General features: G+C 44.5%; 1 protein-coding gene across 2 annotated transcripts in view; it reads left to right on the forward strand.

Moving 5' to 3' along the window:
- The window catches only part of TRIO (trio Rho guanine nucleotide exchange factor), a 324,651-nt gene that overhangs the window by 148,891 nt on the left and 155,298 nt on the right, over positions 1–20,462 (forward strand). For both annotated transcript variants that reach the window (XM_029054039.2, XM_029054043.2), the window contains exons 10-11: positions 8,850–8,972; positions 18,227–18,418. In XM_029054039.2, coding sequence (XP_028909872.2) covers positions 8,850–8,972; positions 18,227–18,418 — 315 coding nt within the window. The remainder of the gene's footprint in view (positions 1–8,849; positions 8,973–18,226; positions 18,419–20,462) is intronic.

The following is a 20,462-nucleotide window of genomic DNA, read 5'->3' on the forward strand; positions in this document are numbered from 1 at the left end:
TTATCAATAAATACAAACACTTTCAAAACATGAATCCTCAGGATATCCTTGACTGGTAGAGAGAGCAAGCAAGCAAGCACATTTATTAAAAACCCTTGTCACAGATGAGTAAATAGAGGTCCAGGAAGATTTAGGGGCATGTGAAGGAGAGGCAAGGGATTAAAAACCAAGACTCTGAAGTCTCCGGCCTATTTTATTGTGCATTCTGACCTCTCTTGGACCTCCTGGGGAAAGAGTAAGGTCTGGGAATTGGGAGTCCTGGGTTCTAGCCTTTCTGCCTGCTGCCTGCCTGCTGAGACTATGCCACCAGTGGTGAAGGTTTCTGACCAGAGAACTCTCTAGAGCACAGAAAAATAGACAGGCCCATCAGGAATCCTGAAATATAGCTGGCTGCCATGGATGGCGAAGACCACAGCTGTTAGTGAGGCAACCCCCTGCTGGGTTGCGTGCTTCAGTTCTGCACTGACACTTTGCTGCCTTCAAGTTGGCCAAAACCCCCCACCAAAACCCTGCACTGGAAAAGAACCTTTGTATGCAATTAATACTGTACTGCCTCCCTGCCTGCAGCAGCCCAGGGCTCTCAGTTCTTTAGCATCAGGTCAGGCTGGTGTATATTCTCCCCATTGCCAGACCACCAAACTCTGACTTGGAAAGCCTCCTGGCTTCTCCTCTAGAGCCCTATCTGATCCTGCTATTGACTGTGCTAGTTGTAGGTCTGACAGAAAGGTCTTATTTCATCCATGAAAGGACAATAACCCTCAGAGGCCCTGCTCACGTCACATCCTGTATAGTTGGGCTTGTTTCTTCTGGACAAGAGAAGGTGGCATTTGATGTTCCCCTGGAGAGAAGGAGGGTTGTTTCCGGCTCTGGGCCCTGGACTGCTTCCTCCTTGGGCCGCCTTTCCCTCTTGGGAAATAGAAAGCAGGCAGGGTCCGCTTTCCTGCCCTCATCGGGTATGCAGCTGGGAGGAGAGCCATAGATGCGAGCAGTCCCGTTGGTGAGGCTTGGGGTCCAGGGAAGGCCTGGGGCCTGTTGGCTAGCCCAGGGCCTCTGGGATCCGGGGTGAGGGGGCATGGGTTCAGGGAGTGCAGTAGTTAGCCAGTTTGAGGGGCTCTAGGCTTTGATGGAGGAAACTCTGATTTTGCAAAGGTTTTCACGTTTTAGAGGGTACAATTTCACAAGCGTTTCCTGAAAATGTTTCTTGGATTAGCGTGAGATGATTGTAGAGAAATTTTTTGGAAGTCTGGAAAATGCACCGAAACCTGCCAAACCCCCCCTTGTCTCAGGGGGTTTTGTGGACTTAAATGCCATCTTGATTTCATTACCGGCTTTCTTTAGAGGAGAATATGAATTGCTCTGATGGTCGGTGAAAATATAATTCCTGCTAACACCTTCCCTCTCTGACTTGGGGAGACAAGAATGAAGGAGACTTGAGGGGAGGGACAGGTGACAGTTTACAAGTGGATTGACAATTTACCTTTATTAACTCCTTTCCGATCACTGGAAACTCTGCCCTTTATCGGCTGCGTCTCCAACGTCTAAGGGAAATACAGCAATCAGTTGCCCCGATGATTTCCTCTAGGCAGAAGTCCTAACAAAATAATTCAGCCTGCAAAGAAGAATTGCTTTTGGTCTGAAATATCCATTTAAGCAGTCTACACAGAGTTACTGATCTGGATAATTGCTTAATCCTCCACTTCACTTGGGCTGTGTTGACCCCACCATTGTGACAGTTCACAACTTTCTTCCTTCAGCTCTGTTAGCTGGCTTCCTCCTCTTCCTTACTTCTTTTCCTGTCTGTCACCCGAAATTAGGTTTGGCCAGGGAGCTTCCAGTAGCTGTCTGACTCTGCTGTTTGTTTTGCTAATGGCTTTATTTTAGTTTTTCGTAACCTTTACTTAGTGCTTTGCTATTAAAAGTGCAGGGTATACAAAACTGTATGTAGCCATGAGGAAGAATAAAATAATCACTGTGGCCTTTCCTTGAAGCTCTTAAAAGCCGACTATGGTGTAGTTATTATTTATGCTTTAAATTCCTTTCAGGCTTAAAATATTTGATCGTCTTCTTCCGGATGGTATTGGCTTTGTGCCCAGAGGCACATTCCAGTTAACATATCCATTCTTGGAGGTTGAGAGGTCTCGAAGTTGTCATTGAGGCATTTCTTAAGGAGTGAGCAGTGCCTGTTGTTTGTAATGTCTGCTAAAGAGAATATCCATCACATATTTGGCTCTGTGAGTGGATGGGTGGGTGTATATGTGGAACTTTTAGAAACAAGTATTCCAGTAAGATTAGCGAAATCTAATACAACAGTGCCACAAGGGAAGGACCATCTCTTGTCTTCTCTGAAGTCAGAGAAATAAGAAGTTGGAGTGTGCCCTCCCCCTCCCCCCACCAAACAAGCCACCCACAAGCCAGGACCCCTCCAGGGGAGTGCGTTCCAGCTGTTCCCACTTTTGCTTTCGGAAACCTTGACTTACACCAGTGGGTTTGTGAAATACTGTTTTACAGCTGTATCATTCTCCCTTCTCATTCATTCCTTCAGTCATATTTTTGAGTGCTTACTGTGTGCAGAGTACTTAAGAGCTTGGGAAAGTACAGTACAACAATAAGCAGTGATATTCTCTGCCCACAACGAGCCTACAGTCTAGATGCGGGGAGAGAGACAGTAATTCAAATAAATAAGGTTTCAGATAGGTACATAAGTGCTGTGGGGCTGGGAAGTGGGGGAGAGCAAAGGAAGCAAGTCAGGGTGATATAGAGGGAGTGGGAGATCAGGAAAAGTGGGGCTTAGTCTGGGAAGCCCTCTTGGAGGAGATGAGCCTTCAATAAGGCTTTGAAGGGGATGGGGGGGAGTAATTGTCTGTCATTTTTGAGGAGGGAGGGCATTCCAAGCCAGAGACAGGACATGGGCTAGGTGTCGGTGGCGAGATAGGCTAGGTTGAGGTACAGTGAGAAGGTTAGCACTAGAGGAGTAAAGTGTCCGGGCTGGGTTATAGGAAGAGTGAAGCAAGGCGAGGTAGGAGGGGGCAAGGTGATGGAGTGCTTTAAAGCCAGTGGTGAGGAGTTTTTTTTGATATGGAGGTGGATGGGCAACCACTGGAGTTTTTTGAGGAGGGGGGTGACGTGTCCTGAACGTTTTTGTAGAAAAATGATCCGGACAGCAGAGTGAAGTGTGGACTGGAGTGGGGAGAGACAGAAGCCTGGAAGGTCAGCAAGGAGGCTGATGCAGTAATCCGGGGGGATAGGATGAGTGACTATATTAAAGTAGTAGCCGTTTGGATGGAGAGGAAAGGGCGGATTTTAGCGATGTTGTGAAGGTGGGACCGACGAGATTTGCTGACGGATTGAATATGTTGGTTGAATGACACAGAAAAGTCAAGGACATCACCAAGATTATGGGCTTGTGAGACAGGCTTTTCCTTTTCCCTCTCCCTCTGACCACACCCCCTAGTCGGGGGTGAGCAGTAGTACCCTGCCGGACCAAGGGGTGACGGCATGGCCCACCTCTGCCTCTTCCCACCCCCAGAAGCCGACTCAGACTCATACAGTGTTGAACCGGTTAGGGGCCGGGTGGTGGATCCAAGGTCTCCCTTTGGGGTATGCTGCTGAATGTGTGTGATGGTTTTGTGTGGTGGTGGTGGGGCCCTGCCTGCCCAGTTTACCGTCATCTTGCCTCTCGGGAGTGAAAGTAGCCCTTGTAGTCCCAAATTACACTGTAGTGCTATAGTGTCATATTCTATGTATGTTGTATTTTGTTCTCCCAAGTGTTTAGTACAGTGCTCTACAAACAGTAAGCACTCAATAAATATGATTGACTGATTTCATTATTGATGAGTCAAGTCGAGTTCACTGAAGACCTATGAGACGACTCGAGGTCAAGGAGGGAAGCGTGGTAGTCTTTGGGGACAAAAGATGGATGCCCGCTGCTTATGAGTTGCCTATTTACCTCCTCCTCATCCTACATAGGTCAGGGCATTTTTGGGGAAGGAAAGGGAGAATGAAGCCCAGGGCGGCCCTCGGCCCTCGGCACTCGGCACTCTGTGGTCACAATCGGCTGGGCGTATCCAAAGGGTCTGGTCCGGCCGGGTCACGGGGAGGTAGACCCAGATTGGACTGCACCCTCACTTTTCAGCCTCCTCCATCTTGTCCGTCTGTCTGATTTGGCTCCACAGCTATACTACAGATTGTCTTGTAATGCGGTCAGTTCTCCTATAACGCCGAGGTTGTGCTCCAAAAGAGAATAAGTTCCTTGTGGACAGGGAACGTGCCGCTTCTCCGTTCTGTACTTTTGTACAGTGCATTTGTATCCAGAGTTTGCTCAGTACACGCTATTACTATTGTTTCTGAAATAATTGTGTCTGGTTAAGGAAGATTCATGTTGCAGTAGTCACAACTTGGTCACTGCAGTTTCTTTCTAGCCCAGAGCACAGTCTACCCAGACAGAGGAACTTTTCTGGAAGAACGTTCCCTGACTCTTTATCAGTGTTTTAATCAAAACATGTACAAAACCTGTGTGTTGTGGCAGAACTGACTGTGCTTCATGTATATTACAGAAACAACTGCAAAAGCACCAGGCTCAAAAGTGCAGAATCTAAGGGACCCTGAGCTTTTAGGGTTGCCGGGGGTAAGCAGGATGAGATTATTAATAGTAGTAATAATACTAATAATAATAATTAATGGCATTTGTTGAGCACTTACTATGTGCCAGGCACTGTAATACTAGTAATAGCAATAGTATTTGGTAAGTGCTAACGTTGTACCAAGCACTGTTCTATGCGCTGGAGTAGACACCAGCTAATCAGGTTGGACATGATCCGTGGCCCACGAGAGCTCACGGTCTTCGTCCCCATGTTACGGATGAGGTAACTGAGGTCCAGAGAAGTTAAGTGACTTGCCCAGGGTCACACAGCAGACCGGTGTTGGAGCCGGGATTAGGACCCGGGCCCTTCTGACTCCCAGACCCGTGCTCTATCCAATAGGCCGCGCTGCAAAAGAGGCATCGCAGAAGGTGGCTCTTCCAAAGTCCAGTGGGAAACGGTGCCTTCTTGACCACCAAAGAAATTGCTTGGATGTGCTGACTTTCATCTGGGTCCCAGGCGAGCTCTTTGTGCAGGCCAAATCTGGCGGTCTATTTCCATTGATTGACTGATGAATTGATCACCGGATCCCTGGCCGAATGGATCGCAAATTCAGGCGGATTTCTTGGGTCCCGCCACAAGATGGCGGTAAGAGGCTTCTTTCTCTGCCCCCCCTTTTTTAAAGACATCAGTTAAGTGCTTACTATGTGCCAGGCACCGGTCCAAGTCCTAGGTTAGGGTAGGTAATCGGGTCCCTCAGGGGGCTCAGTCTTAATCTCCATTTTACAGACGAGGTAACTGAGGCACAGAGAAGTTATTATTAAGTGAAGCGACTTGCCCAAGGTCACACAGCAAACAGTGTTAGAGCGGGGATTAGAACCCAGGCCCTTTTGACTCCCAGGCCTGTGCTCTAACCACTAGGCTACACTGCTTTTCTCACATTGTCTGAGCCTGAATATCTCCATTTGGCACCCAGGATGCCCTACACACTGTTCTTCTCATGGACCTCTGGAACAGACAGACAAGATGGAAGCAAGGGTAGGGAGTATCTCTCTCGTTGCCAAATTGTACTTTCCAAGCGCTTAGTACAGCGCTCTGCTGACAGTGAATGCTCTATAAATATAATTGAATGAATAAAAAGTAAGGGTGCAGACCAACCTGGGCTTGCCTCCCCTTAACCCGCCTGGACCGGGCCCTTTGGACGGGCCTGACTGACTGTGACCACCGAATGCCGAGGGCCATGTTGGGATGGAATTGCCAAGGCCACTCCGGGCTGGACTCTCCCTAGGGCGAGTGAGGTCATTCATCTACTCTGACAGTTTGGTCTTCAGCTAGTCTGTCACCTGTCCAGTATGCCACTTGACACTATTAAGGACAACTTTTTTTGTTTGTTTTTTAAGCTACCTCTGTCTCAGCTACATTTCCAGGGACCTGGGAAAGGCCCCAGAGTAAATAAAACTCCTACCTCCAATCGGGCTGGGTTTCTTTACAAACCCATTGCCCCGAAGAAGTGTTTACGGTTTCTCTCTTTTGATTTTTTAAGTGGATGTTCTACTAAGTTATAATCGTGATGCTGGTCACCGTATAATTCTGTTTTTGTTTTTTATTTCAAGATTCTAGTTCAGGTGATACCAGCACTGTACTAAGAGCTTAGTACCATGCTCTGCACACAGTAAGTGCTAGTTCCTGAATGAGTATTTATCCTTTTGGATGATGGTTAATAATCCGAGTAGTCGTTTCTCCCATAGACCCAGGGTCAGCACCCTGGCCTGTGATCCTGCCTGATTCCCCACAGAGCCCTTTCAACCCCAGCTCGCTGTTTGGGGTCCCTGACTTAGCATCTCATTAGTCAAAGAGAACAAGCCTCATCCTGCCCTTAATAATAATGACATTAGTTAAGAGCTTACTATGTGCCAAGCATTGTGCTAAATGCTGAGGGTAGATACAGTGTAATCAAATTGGATTAAATCTTTCTCCCAAGCCTCCCCTTCATGGCCTTCCTGATCCTTCCACACTACCTACCTCTGTTTTGGTAGCATTCTGTTTTTGTAACAGTCTGTTTTTCTGGTCTCTCAACTATCCCTCCTACCTCATCTTACTGCTCTCCTACCTGCATCCAGCCTGCATACTTCATTCCTCTGGAGCTAACCTCCTCACTGTACCTGGATCTCGTCTATCTCACTTCCGACCTCTCACAACATCCTATCTCTGGCGTGGAATGCCCTCCCTCTTCCTATAAGACAGATAATTACTCTCCCCCGCGTCAAAGCCATTGAAGGCATGTCTCCTCCAGGAAGTCTTCCCTAACTGAGCCTTCCTCTCCTCTTTTCCTACTCCCCTTTGCCCCGCTCATACTAGCTCCCTCATTCATCCTCCTTCGCTTCTCCACAGCACATGTGTATATATCTGTAATTTATGTATTTATTTACCTATAGTAATGTCTGTCTCCCCATCTCGACAGTGATCATCCTGTGGGCAGGGAATGTGTCTGATATTATATTGTACTCTCCCAAGCACTTAGTAAAGTGCTTTGGACACAGGAAGCGCTCAGTGCATACAGATCAACGAATCAATGAGTAGGCATGAAAACTGTTTGGAAATGGAAGGGCAGAGTGTTTAATTCAGAGGCACAATTTAGGCTCATACATTAAGAAGCCATACATTCCCATCTTTTGCAGTCTACTAATGATTACATGTAATGCTAATAATCACAAATTTGATATAGTTTCAAAGGAGCTCAGAAAAATTCTGAACTCTTTAAGTACTCTAAGTAGCATTTTCTGGCAACATAATTACTATTAAATTCATAAAGATTCCGAGTTTTCACTAACAATTAATCAGTGGTATTTATTGAGTGCTTACTGTGGGTAGAGCGCTGCAGAAGTGCTTGGGAGAGCACAGAGTTAATAATAATAATAATAATAATGTTGGTATTTGTTAAGCGCTTACTATGTGCCGAGCACTGTTCTAAGCGCTGGGGTAGACATAGGGGAATCAGGTTGTCCCACGTGGGGCTCACAGTCTTAATCCCCATTTTACAGATGAGGGAACTGAGGCACAGAGAAGTTAAGTGACTTGCCCACAGTCACACAGCCGACAAGTGGCAGAGCTGGGATTCGAACTCATGAGCCCTGACTCCAAAGCCCATTCTCTTTCCACTGAGCCACGCTGCTTCTCTACGCGTCTCCGGTCCCTCCCTCGGCTGAGGGGTCCAGGTCGGGTCCCAGGCGCCGGGGTGGCGTTCCGCGGACCCGGCCTCCACCTGTCGTGTGTCCCCGCTGCCGAGGCGGGTGGCAGTTTTTTCACACCAAGGGTCAGAAATGTGTGCGGAGATTTTCGGCGACGCGTTTTTTGGTGGGACTTAGTCTCTGGCGCGACTTCTCTGAGGGCAGAGTTGCCCCCGGGGAGCTTACCATCCAGTGAGGAGTTAACAAATATTAACTGGTATGTTTGTTATCCACCCTGTCACCCGTCAGGAGAAGAGGTGAGTAGGCAGAGAGTGGATGCCTTTTATGATAATAAATCCATTGTGTTAGAGAAGAAAGTCTTCCCTGCTTTTCCCAGGAGCACATGACTCTTCAAACCATGTTCTGACATTGTGTGTGGGGAAGTGTGCTTAAGGCTTCAAAGTTCCCCCTTTTGCTCTTCATTAATCTCATTTAGAGTTCTAGCGCACAGATGGAGGGAGAGCTTGAGTTATTAGCTTTTAGCCACCCTCTCCCTGCCCACTGAGAGAGAGCATAGTATACTGGCCAGAGGCTTCTTAAGCTGCCTTCTTGGTTCTCCTGTTTTCCAGAGTTGACTAGCAGAATTAGGACCAGCATCATATAGTTAGGAGTGGGTCGGGAGAAGTTAGCTAACGCGTCAGTTATGTGTTAATTTTAGCTATGATTGAATTGGCCAAGTTGTGAAGCTATGAGTTGCTGCACAGTCTGTCAAATTAAATTGGACTTTATTGACTTGACAACCACTGCTCCGTGTAAAATACTTGCCGTTTGGGAAAAGGCAAGTTTATTCATTATATTATGCCAACAAATTTCTGCTTTCAAGGTAAGATCTGATTAAAATCCTATAATGGGAAAGCTGACGTTAAAAGCATCGCAAAAGTATCTTGTATAATAGTGTTTTGTTACCCGCTCTTCAGTTTCCCTGGGTAATTTGGGTTTGATTACTCGTATTTTTCAACGGTAGCAAGGAATCCCCTACGTGCAGGCACCGAAGTGATGATCGGCAGCATTGCTTCCTTTGTAACCTGCTTGTGTTTTGCCTTAGGTGTTGGATTGGATCGAGAACCATGGAGAAGCTTTTCTGAGCAAACACACGGGAGTTGGAAAATCCCTGCACAGAGCGAGAGCTCTGCAGAAACGTCATGAGGATTTTGAAGAAGTTGCACAGGTGAATGACTCTCTTCCTCTCCCGTTTCTCCCAAACTGTCCCCAAGCGGGAAATTTGGTGGTTGAGAAACACTACTCTTTCCTAATGTCAGCGTTCACAAGAACTCAGCTTAGAGTAGTGGATAGAGCATGGGTTGGAGGGTCAGAAGGTCAAGGGTTCTCATCTGTGTGGCCTTGGACAAGTCAGTTCACATCTTTGTGCCTCAGTTACCTCATCTGTAAAATGGGGATTAAGACTATGAACCCCAAGCGGAACAGGGACTGCGTCCGACTCGATTTGCTTGTATCCACCCAGCACCTAGTACAGTGTCTGGCACATAGTAAGCACTTAACAAATACCATAATTACTAATTATTATTATTAACTCAAACTTTTTGAGGAAATGGAAACTGATCCAGGTCCATTATCGTCCCGAGGGAAGGTGATATTTGTTGATTCTCTCGCACGTGATCCTGCCACTCTTCAGGCAACGGAACCAGTGTCCTGAGACTCTTTATGCCACACAAACGTAAGGCCCACAGTGAATAAAGCAAAGGCAGCCCCACTTGGGAATGTCACCCATATCCACGCCATTCTGTAGACCCCACCATGTGACGCAAGGGATCGGACACACTTAGTCCGGGGCTTAAATTTATAACTCCTCAGTAAACTCTTCCCCTGAAGTTAATTTGCTAATGTACTGAGGCGGGGGGAGGCGAGGAGCAGAGGAAGAATGGGGAGTGCTGCTTATTAAATTCAAATTGCCAGCTCCCAAACAGTTCCATTCCTCTCCTGGTTTATGTTGCTTGGAAAAGTCACCAAAAGCCACAGCTGCCTAGGGCAGGATGATTTTACTAGTCTACAGGTGCAGCCTGAAAGAGGAGATTTACTGATGAAAGGGGTGGAAGTTTTTAGAATAAATGGCCTAGAAACCACGGGTTGACCATTAACAAATTAAATGTCCAATATGGTACTTGGCACAGTAAGTGCTTAATAAATATGGTTGAGTACTGAAAAAATTACTATAGATACTGAGAAAAAAAATCAATGCATGTTTTATAATGGCTTTGACTAATGAATGTTTTTATAAGAATAACAACGATAGCTTGAGAGATAATGGGGAGGCTCTAAATTCAGAATGTTAAAACATTGGTCTAGAACCAAGTATAGATTTCTTATGTTTTATGTAGAGTGTTTTTTTAATTTGGATTTGAACTTGTACATGTTTTTTTGGCATGTGACTGTGTTCTTGTTAAGTGGTGCTTTTTTGTTTGTTTTAATTTTTGGTTTTGTTTCAGGTAGTGAATTGTTTTTTCAGTACCCAAAATTCACAGCACTGGCTGGTGTGGGAGGCCCAGAGCTTCGGTGTCCAGGGGCTACTAGAGAACAAGAGTGTATAATAAATGAGCTGAGCTTTTGTTCCTAATTTTAAATGAGGAACCATGATCTGGTTACAGTGGTTCCCTCTGATGTATTTTTTACAGTTATCCTATATGTATTTAGAGAAAAGGTGGTGCTTTTATTTCTCACTCTCTAACCTTTCTCCTTTGCTCCATTAAAACCCCTGCTTCCCTCTGCTGTTAGTATTTGCAGCTTTGCCAGAGTTTTCCATCAGACCAGATACTGGGCAGCTTCCTCACCTGGACTGGAAGGAGTTCCCTCTATTCTTTCTTCAGGGCAAGCATACACTCACTCTCCCTTGGGAAGCAAACTGAATTTTTCATAGAAAACCAATGACTTTTAGGGTCCTGAGGCTGTGAAACTCAACCTCTCTTTTTCTGTGTAAGATTCTGTTCGTTTTTTTACGCCGATTGCCTTGCAGTTAACTTACTCAGGATGCCTTCCAGCCATTAACTTAGGAGATTTCAATGTGGCCAGCAAAACAGTGCCTCTTGGGTGCCAATGAAAGGACGTGCTAGGCATAACTTTTCCATTACGAAAGTACAGTAGCATGGGAGAAAAACTCCCTAGAGGAATTGCAGAGAATTACTGCCAATACTCGCCTTGGATGCATTTGACAAATTTCCATTGAAATTAGGTATTCTGGAGGACTACTGACAAGTTAGAAGCAAGGCAGCTGAAACTCCCCACTAAAGAACTCAAAGATAAGTCATCTTCTCCCATATAAGAGTGATAGTATTTACTGAGCACCCACCTGATGAAGTGCACTGTACTAGGCACTTGAAAAGTAAAGAAAACCAAAGTGACACTTTCCATGCCCACAAGAAGTTTACATTTTAATGGGGGAGACAAACATACAGATATTTTTCAGCTAGAGAGGTTAAGACCAAGTAATTAAAATGAGTATGTCTATACGAGTACCAAGAAGGTTGTAAATAAATTTATAGGGGCTAGATGTAGCTCAAGGGATGATGTAGCTCAGGGCACTAGGAAATTAATTGGCGAAAGCTTTTTGGTGGAGGTGGGAGTTTGAGAGGGATTCGAATGTGATGTTCCTCAGCCCTGATAAATTTACTTGCAATCGTACCTCACTCTGTCCTGACAGCATTTCTTCCGACTGCCTTATTTATTGAGCTCTCACTGTATGCAGAATAATAATAATAATAATGGTATTTATTAAGCACTTATTATGTACCAGACACTGTATTATACTCAGGTCTTGAGAGAGTACAATTTAATAATGAGGCACTGTACCTGCCCTCAGTCAAGCGGACTGTAGCGCACTTTTTTTTAAAACGGTGTTTAAGTATTTACTTTGTGCCCGGCACTGTACTGTGCGCTGGGGTAGACAAGCTAATCAGGTTGGACGTAGTCCCTGTCCCACATGGGTCTCATAGTCTTAATCTCCATTTTACAGATGAAACTGAGAAACAGAGGAATTAAGTGACTTTCCTGAGGTCACACAGTGGACAAGTGGTGGGGCCAGGATTAGAACCCAGGCCCTTCAGACTCCGAGACCTGTGCTCTATCCACTAGGCAACACTACTTCTTAAATATAACAAATACAAATAACTCCATGCTGCATCTTGCTAGGAAGACCAGAGGAAATAAAGGTGTCCTTCAGCCGTGTCAGCAATTAATAATAATAATAATGTTGGTATTTGTCAAGCGCTTACTATGTGCAGAGCACTGTTCTAAGCGCTGGGGTAAACACAGGGGAATCAGGTTGTCCCATGTGGGGCTCACAGTCTTAATCCCCATTTTACAGATGAGGGAACTGAGGCACAGAGAAGTTAAGTGACTTGCCCACAGTCACACAGCTGACAAGTGGCAGAGCTGGGATTCGAACTCATGAGCCCTGACTCCAAAGCCCGTGCTCTTTCCACTGCGCCACGCTGCTTCTCTAATTAGGCTGCTGACACGATGGTTGAAACGTAAAGTTCATGGAAAAGAAAGATAGAGGGGTGGTCTCTGGGGCTCAGGAAGCCCACGCCCCACTGGCGGCTGTGTTCTGAGAGGAAGTCCTCTTCAGGCTGCATCAGCCAAAGATCATTTTGGACCAGCTGAATTAGAAAGGCTGGCCAGGATGTAAAAAAGATGAACTTGTGCCTCTCCTCCTCCCTGCTTGTGTTTTTTATGTTTGTTCTTTTTTTTATTAAAGCTTTTATGTGTGACAGTATTTTGAGGCACATGAGATAATGGTGCTTAGATGACTAAAGAGCTCTTGTTTTATTAAGACATGGGTGGTGTATGGAGGCTGTCTAGACACAGTGGCCTGAGTCTCAAGCAGGATAATACTTGTATTTATGGTGCCATTTATCAGAAGTACCATTTACCATTTAGCACCATTTACCAATAGCAAAATAACATTATTCTTTCTTTAGAAGGGAAATAAATGACTCCAAGCAAACTTTCCCTCTTACCCGCCAACTCTTTGCATGTCTCCTGCCAAAAATGGATGCAGACGGCATTTGCACTCAGTTCTGCCTTAATACGGGTTTTTGCTATGCGTTTTAACTAGTGTTGTCGGGAAATGTTTGTCTGTTAGCGTGACTTGGTTTGGCTACAGAGAGAACCCTGTGGTGTCAGAAGAAATGGCTCGAGAGCATGCACATAAAGGCAGCTCTGGACACAGATCGTGCTACAGTGCGACCTTTTCTTAATGTCGAGTTTTGCAGAAACGTACTTCCGTTTATTCGTTTTATTCATTCAGTCGTATTTATTTAAGGCTTCGAAGGTGGGGAGATGGTGGTCTGTCAGATATGAAGTGAAGGGAGTTTTCAGCCCAGCAGGAGGGCACTGGCTAGGGGTCAGAAGCAGGAGAGACAAAATGAAGGTACAGCGAGTAGATTGACGTTAGAGGAGTGAAGTGTATGGACTGGGTTGCTGGTTGAAGTCAATGAAGTATGACAGAAGGGGGTGGGATAATTGAGTGCCTTAAAAGCCAATGTTAGTAGCTTGGGTTTGATGCAGAAGTGGATGGACATCCACTGGAGGTTCTTGAGAAATGGGGAGACATGGACTGAAGCTTGTTTAGAAAAATGATCCAGGCAGCAGAATGAAGTATTGACTGGACTGGGGCAGAGACAGGAGGCAGGGAGGACAGCAAAGACGCTAATGCGGGATAGGTTGTGGTTAAGTAAAAAAAAACAAAAAACAAACCCCAAAAACCGGTTTGTTGATTTCTTCAAAGTAGGACAGGCCTGACATGATAGAGTATGGCAAAATTTCCGAAAGGAAGGGGAGGAAGTTCCACTGGTTGAGTTATTTAAAACACATTAAAATGCTTACTATATTGGTTGTCCATAGTGAGTTAGAAACAGCCTAGTGCTACCACTAAAAAATCTGTTGCTAAAACCTAAAAGACAGATAGGTAAAAGGAACCTGAACTCTGGAGACTAAATCACATTCCTGCTCACCAGCATCCTGAACTTCTGGGTCTTGTTTTGAGAGTTTTACAGCTGTAACAGAGCATATTTAGAAAACAAAGTCATTCCCTGCCCAAGCCAATGCTTCATTTCTGCCCAGCATTTTAAAAGCTGCGCTTCCAAGTAGATACATTTTACTGGATGGATTTGAGCAAGATGAAAGTTTGAAAATGATCTATCATATATACGTTCATGGTACTCTCTCCTAAAAATGACTCGCCTCCCGAAGCTTTGTACAGACCTGAGCTGCATTGTGAGAGCTCAGGTAAAATTCTTTCTCCTTGGCTCCATGGTTGAATGGGCCAGTTTTTTTGTTTTGTTAAAACAGAGAAACAGCAGTAAAGAGAACAAGATTGAGTTAATGAAGAAACAAGGGAGAAGAGGAAAGAATTGACATTTGGTCAGCCCTTCAGGGATCTGCTGACGCCAACAGTAAATCTCTGGAGCATTTCCTTTCAACCCCTGACTACTGATAGGATTCTTTGAACTCTTTTCCTCCCACTATTTTCCTGAAAGACCTTCGTGAAGCTAAATAGTTCTCTAAAAGTCTTTTCTGTTCACAGATTTTTAGACACAGCATGGAAGTCTCATTAAATTCTCCAAGGATCATAGGGTGGGAAACAACCACAATGAGCTTTGAGATCATTCTAGATTTACACAAGTTAAGCAGGGTGGTAAAATAGCAATCCTTTTATCCAGTAGCCCTGCTGCATTGCATTCATCTTTTGTTGAGAGGATGTCAGGTAGGGAATCTGGATCTGAAACATAGGGGAACTGGGCCTGACACATTTACGTATTTAGAAATTTTGAGTTTGCTAGAGATAACAATAATAATAATAGTGGTATTTGTTAAGTGCTTACATTGTGCTAGGCATTGTACTAAGCAGTGGAGTAGATACAAGATAATTGGGTTGGACACAGCCCCTGTCCCACATAGGGCCCACAGTCTTAGTCCCCATTTTACTTAGGAGGTAATTGAAGCATAGAGAAGTGAAGCAACTTGCCCAAGGTCACACAGAGGCTCTACCCACGAGGCCATGCTGGTTTTCTAAGAGATAAGTGCTTGACAATACCATGCCTGTTACCTCTGGGGTTAAGGGCATTTCTATCGTGAAAATTGTCTTCTAAGGTGTTTGCATAAATTAAGTGTGCCAGTGGTTTATTTTTATTTTTTATTTTTATTGTAATTTAGCTTGTTTGAATTAGTACTTGCAACATTATCCCCTATTTTGGAACTAATTCAAATTTCAGTCAATCAGTGATATTTGCTTTCTTCCCGTGTGCAGAGCACTGAACTGAGTGCTTGGGAGAATATAATAGAGTCATGATCCCTGCCCTCAAGGAGGTGATTTTAGTATTGGACTGGTTATTTAAAATGTCATCTTTTCACCAAGAACTTAGCTAAGACCACCACATTTATTTTGGGGGGCTCCAAGAGCCCCATTTTGTGGGTAATTTGTTGTTGAAGTTAATTCAGTACTTTTAATATTAACGCTGTGTTTCTCACAGAACCAAATCCCCACCAGCAACGTGAAAGGTTCAGAGATGAAAGATTTTAAGAGATGGACAGGGAACTGGATAATATTTCAGGAGAAAGTTGACTGTCTGAATCTGTTATCTCATCTAAGCTTATTTCAGATAACTGGACAAAATTTGCCATATGTCTTGCTGAGATAATTTTCGATTATCCGAAATAGACTGCTACAAGAAGTTAGAATAATCAACTTGCTTCTGTTCTCAAATTGCAGTTGGAAAGTGCATAGAAGCAGTCTCACAGGCCTTTTTAGACAGCAGACTTTCCTTGATTACCCTTATCTTATTCCTGAGATTTCCCATACTTTCCCTTCACTTGCCGACCCAATTGTCAAATGTACCTACTTTCCTTCTTAAAGAAAGAAAAATAAATCATTTTTTGATACCTTCCCCTAATCTGTTAAACCCTTCGGGGCAATGCTGTTTCTGAACTAGAGCTCCCAGCTGCTGAATTCACCTTCAAGAGGCTATTTTTTCCAACTGTTTGGAACTCTTAAGATATCTACGCCTTAATCTTCAGTTTCCAGACCCTGTCTCAATGGCTCCACCAAGTGGGCTACAGTTCTCTGCTTTCCCAGTTGTGAATTTCTCTCCCACTCATCAGTCATCAGACCCCACAGCCTTTGTAGCAGCTACCATTCTTTCGGAAATGGACTGACTCTCACTCCAAGTCTGTCCGAGAGCCATAAAATAGACGGAGGATTTCCCGGGGAGGTACCCCCTCTGGCTTTTCAGGATTTTTTTTCTTTTTCTTTTTCCGGTCTTCTACTATCTCTTTCTGTCGTCACGTGCTCTCCCCCTGCTCTTGGTCTCGCCTACCTCCCAGCTACCTCAGTGTGTCTTCGTGAGTCTTTTGGGACCCCTCTGTCTCATTTTTCTCTCCCCGTTCCCGTTTACTGATATTCTTAGGTCTGTGTGTGTGTCCCTGTTACTGTATATTCCTGAGTTGGTTTATGGCTGTCCCTTTTGGACAACATATCCATGTGTGATATGTGCCTTCTTGTGAGTTTCACTTTCTTCAGGGGTGTCTGTCTATTTCCCTGTTTGTTTCAGGTTTCGGTTAATGGTGCTTATGTGCTTCCATCTTCATTGAGAAGCGCCACAGTCTAGGAAGATGAGGCTCATTCATTCATTCATTCATTCAATAGTATTTATTGAGCGCTTACTATGTGCAGAGCACTGTACTAAGCGCTTGGAATGAACAAGTCGGCAACAGATAGAGACAGTCCCTGCCGTTTGACGGGCTTACAGTCTAATCGGGGGAGACGGACAGACGAGAACAATGGCAATAAATAGAGTCAAGGGGAAGAACATCTCGTAAAAACAATGGCAACTAAATAGAATCAAGGCGATGTACAATTCATTAACAATTCATTAACATTAGGCTCTTCTGTCTACCTGATGCCAGGATCCAGCTCTTCAACATATCCTGCTCTTGCAGGCCCTCCCTTGTCCTGCCAGCTTTCTCATCCCTTCTCATTGTTCCTATTCTGACCTTCTTTCTTCTTCCATGTGGCACGTGGACCTGGGCGGCTGCTGGGGCAACTCAGGAGTCCCCAACCTCCAGGGCTCTCCCTGCTGGACCTCACAGAGCCAGTTTATCCCCCGGACCTGAGCCCCGATGGCAGTGAATCCGGCGTCCCTGGCCTGAAGGTCCCCAGCCACTGGCAGCTCGTGGGCTCTTTCTTTCCTCCCCTCCCTGCCCCCACCCTCGGATTTGGTTTGCAGCAGTGGCTTTGGGGTTGTCCAGAAAGAGCTTACCAGGGAGACATTAATGCAAGTCTTCTATACCGGCCACATCCTAAAGGACACGTCTTTGCAAGTCAGCACAGGGCTAGAGAAACAACAGTCCTACTAGGCACCATCTAGCTTCAAACATGCATACATTCATACATGCATAAACTAAGTGAAAACTTTAGGAAACAATCAGTTCTTTTGTACTTCATTTGACATTATAAGAATGGGTGACATCTATGATAAAGGAAAAGGGAAAAGTCCCCACCCAGGAAAATTTCAGCAGGGTTTTGGAACTTGACTGTTTGCCGTACACTTTGGGGACTTCCAAAAAGACACAAAAAGAAACAAAAGAGGAGTACCTTACAGTCATTAAAAAAACAAAAAAAAATGAAGTGGCAATTGGAGTTCCTCCCTTCATACTGATTGCTGGCAGCACAGTTGCAAAGATTCTTAAGGAAAAAAAAATCTTGTTGCTTTGAGTGTTTAAGGTCTTGACTTGGACTGTGAGCCCCATGTGGGCTAAGGACTGCACGTGGCCTGGTTTACTTGTATCCACTGTAGCACTTCAAATGAGGCTTGACACATAGTAAGCACTTAACAAATACCATAAAAAATAAAAGGTGATGGTTGATATGTTCCAGTGTTCCCTGTACTATTTTGAAGACCTTTGCTACATGACTAGATGGGATTAGACTGGGAATTGGGAGACCTGAGTTGTAATCCCAGCTCTGTCCCTGACCTGCTATGCGATCTTGGCCAAGTCACTTCAATTTCCTGAACTTCATCTTCCCTATTTGTAAAATGGGGATAAGGTACCCACTCTGCCTACCTCCTAGACTGAGTGTCCCATGTGGGAAAGGTACTTGGTCTGATCTTATTATCTGGGATGTGCCCCAAGGCTTAACACAATGTCTGGTACACAGTAAGTGTTTAATAAATGCTATTATTATTATCATTAATGTGAAGAAAAGGTAAGGAGAGGTGATTTCAGGAATTCCATGTTACATTGCTTCCAGCTCAAATGATTTAGTTTGCTAAAACAATGAGGAGCATTTCAACTTGACTATGTCCATGCTCCCTCTATATGTAAATGTGTTATACTTTCCATCTGTGTTGGCTTGGTTCAAACTTCTCTTTTTCACCCTCCCCCCCACCCCCCGGCTGTTTTATTTTGCAGAACACATATACCAATGCAGATAAGTTATTAGAAGCAGCAGAACAGCTGGCTCAAACCGGGGAATGTGACCCAGAAGAGATTTATCAAGCAGCCCACCAGCTGGAGGACAGGATTCAGGATTTTGTCCGGCGGGTGGAGCAACGCAAGATCCTACTGGACATGTCTGTTTCCTTCCACACCCACGTCAAGGAGGTAAGGCAGCCCCACAAAGAGACATGGCCCCTATTTTTAAAACGAGTGTGGATGACTGGTTGAGTTTGGTGACGTGGATTCTTGTTCAGCTTTAATACATTAAAATGGAACAGGTCTGGTCCATGACAGGAATTTCCAGTGAAGGCAATGAGTGCGTGACCCTAGACTTTTTAGACTTTTTTTCATCTCACATTAGGAAATGGACCTCCTTGGAGACAGATCTGTTCCACGTGGTCTGATTAAACGTAAGAAGGTCAGAAGCACTTTTTGCTGGGGGAATGAGGAGAGGGGAGATGGGAAGAGTGGGGTTTGGGAAATCTGCAGTGGACAGTTTAATTGCAGGGATCAAGGTGGCAAGATGACCATTGTGCCTCAAGATCAGGACCTGATGTTTTTCTTGTGGTAGGCGTGGTTGAATTTTTTTGTTTCCTAGCTGGTCATGTGGATGCAATCTTGATTGCCTTTTGATTTTATCGAACCATGTGACTATCCTCAGTTAAGTGCAAGACGTCCCTTAAGCCTGAGATTTTAAGCAAGGGAATCAAACAGTCAGAAAATAGCAGAATTAAGGTAGCGATATTAACTTGTCAGCATGGAACTTGCATTCTTTTCAGTTAACCTAATATAGCAGCCTGAAAAATACCCTGATAAGTACTATTGCCATGATGATGTTAACACATCTGGAAAGAGCGAGGGATGTTTTACTCTGATTGTTTTTATTACTATTGTCTGAATAATCATTCCTGTTTTAATGTTGGTTTGCATTTTAATTTCATTACTTTTAGTAGCCTAAAACTGGCTAAACAGTTGAAGCCAGGAATTATAATGGCTATTGGACAGGAAAAAAAGTGGGGGAAATTTTTGTTCACTACTTTTTAGTCTGAGGAGAATATGTTGGGGGCTTTTGTCCCTTAAGTAGGACAAGGAAATATGATACTAGTTATCTAATGAGCAAAGACCAAGGAATCTTTCTTTCCAATGAATTCTCAGATTTTTCAGAATACCTCTAGAGTGGCAGAAACTATCAGTTTACTGTTTTTTTAAAATTATTCTTCCAACTCTGCTTATTAGCTTTAAGAGGAAATAGAAGTCTCCTTCCCTTTTGGAAAGTGGAAATGGGAGTCTTCCATGTGCTCTTTTGATGTGTGATCTTTTTGGAGCGAGTATGATGTTGGGATTGAGGAACATGCAAGTGGGTTAAAAGTAATAATAATAATAATAATGTTGGTATTTGTTAAGCGCTTACTATGTGCCGAGCACTGTTCTAAGCGCTGGGGTAGACATAGGGGAATCAGGTTGTCCCACGTGGGGCTCACAGTCTTAATCCCCATTTTACAGATGAGGGAACTGAGGCCCAGAGAAGTTAAGTGACTTGCCCAGAGTCACACAGCCGACAAGTGGCAGAGCTGGGATTCGAACTCATGAGCCCTGACTCCAAAGCCCGTGCTCTTTCCACTGAGCCACGCTGCTTCTCAAAAGTAGGGGTTGTAGGGAGTAGGAGAACATATGAAACTCACTATGTTTGGAGGGGAATGGCATGGAACTGACTCTACTTCATATGAGAATGAAGAGAGGGGAAATCACCTGATCTTAGTCAAATCCTTAAAGGTTTTGGAGAATATATTTGAGAACCCTCACATAGAGATTTATTATCTTGTAATAGTATGTGTGTAGGAGGTACACTATCATTATTCTGTATGTAAAACCATAGAACCCCCAAGCCCATGCACATTACTAGGTTCCAAGAACAATGGATTCTGGAGCTTTTGCTGCATAGGGCAGAGGCTGTACACTGCCCTGTCCATCCTCCCCCACCAAAACATAGTTTACCGAAGTTTTTTTGTGTGTGTGTGATCTCTTGAATATTTAAATGAGAAAAAGAAAACAGTAGTCTAGGAAAGATATTTCCCCCCTTTCATTTATTCACTGATAAATGCGGAACACGTACTGAGCACTTACACAAGTAGTGATGGAGACTTAGTCCCATTGCAGAGACTTTGGACCACAGAACCTGTTCGCACGAATTGATGGTGATGCAAGCAGT

This window comes from Ornithorhynchus anatinus, chromosome X3 (genome assembly GCF_004115215.2).
Source record: "Ornithorhynchus anatinus isolate Pmale09 chromosome X3, mOrnAna1.pri.v4, whole genome shotgun sequence".
In the NCBI taxonomy this organism is placed as follows: domain Eukaryota; kingdom Metazoa; phylum Chordata; class Mammalia; order Monotremata; family Ornithorhynchidae; genus Ornithorhynchus; species Ornithorhynchus anatinus.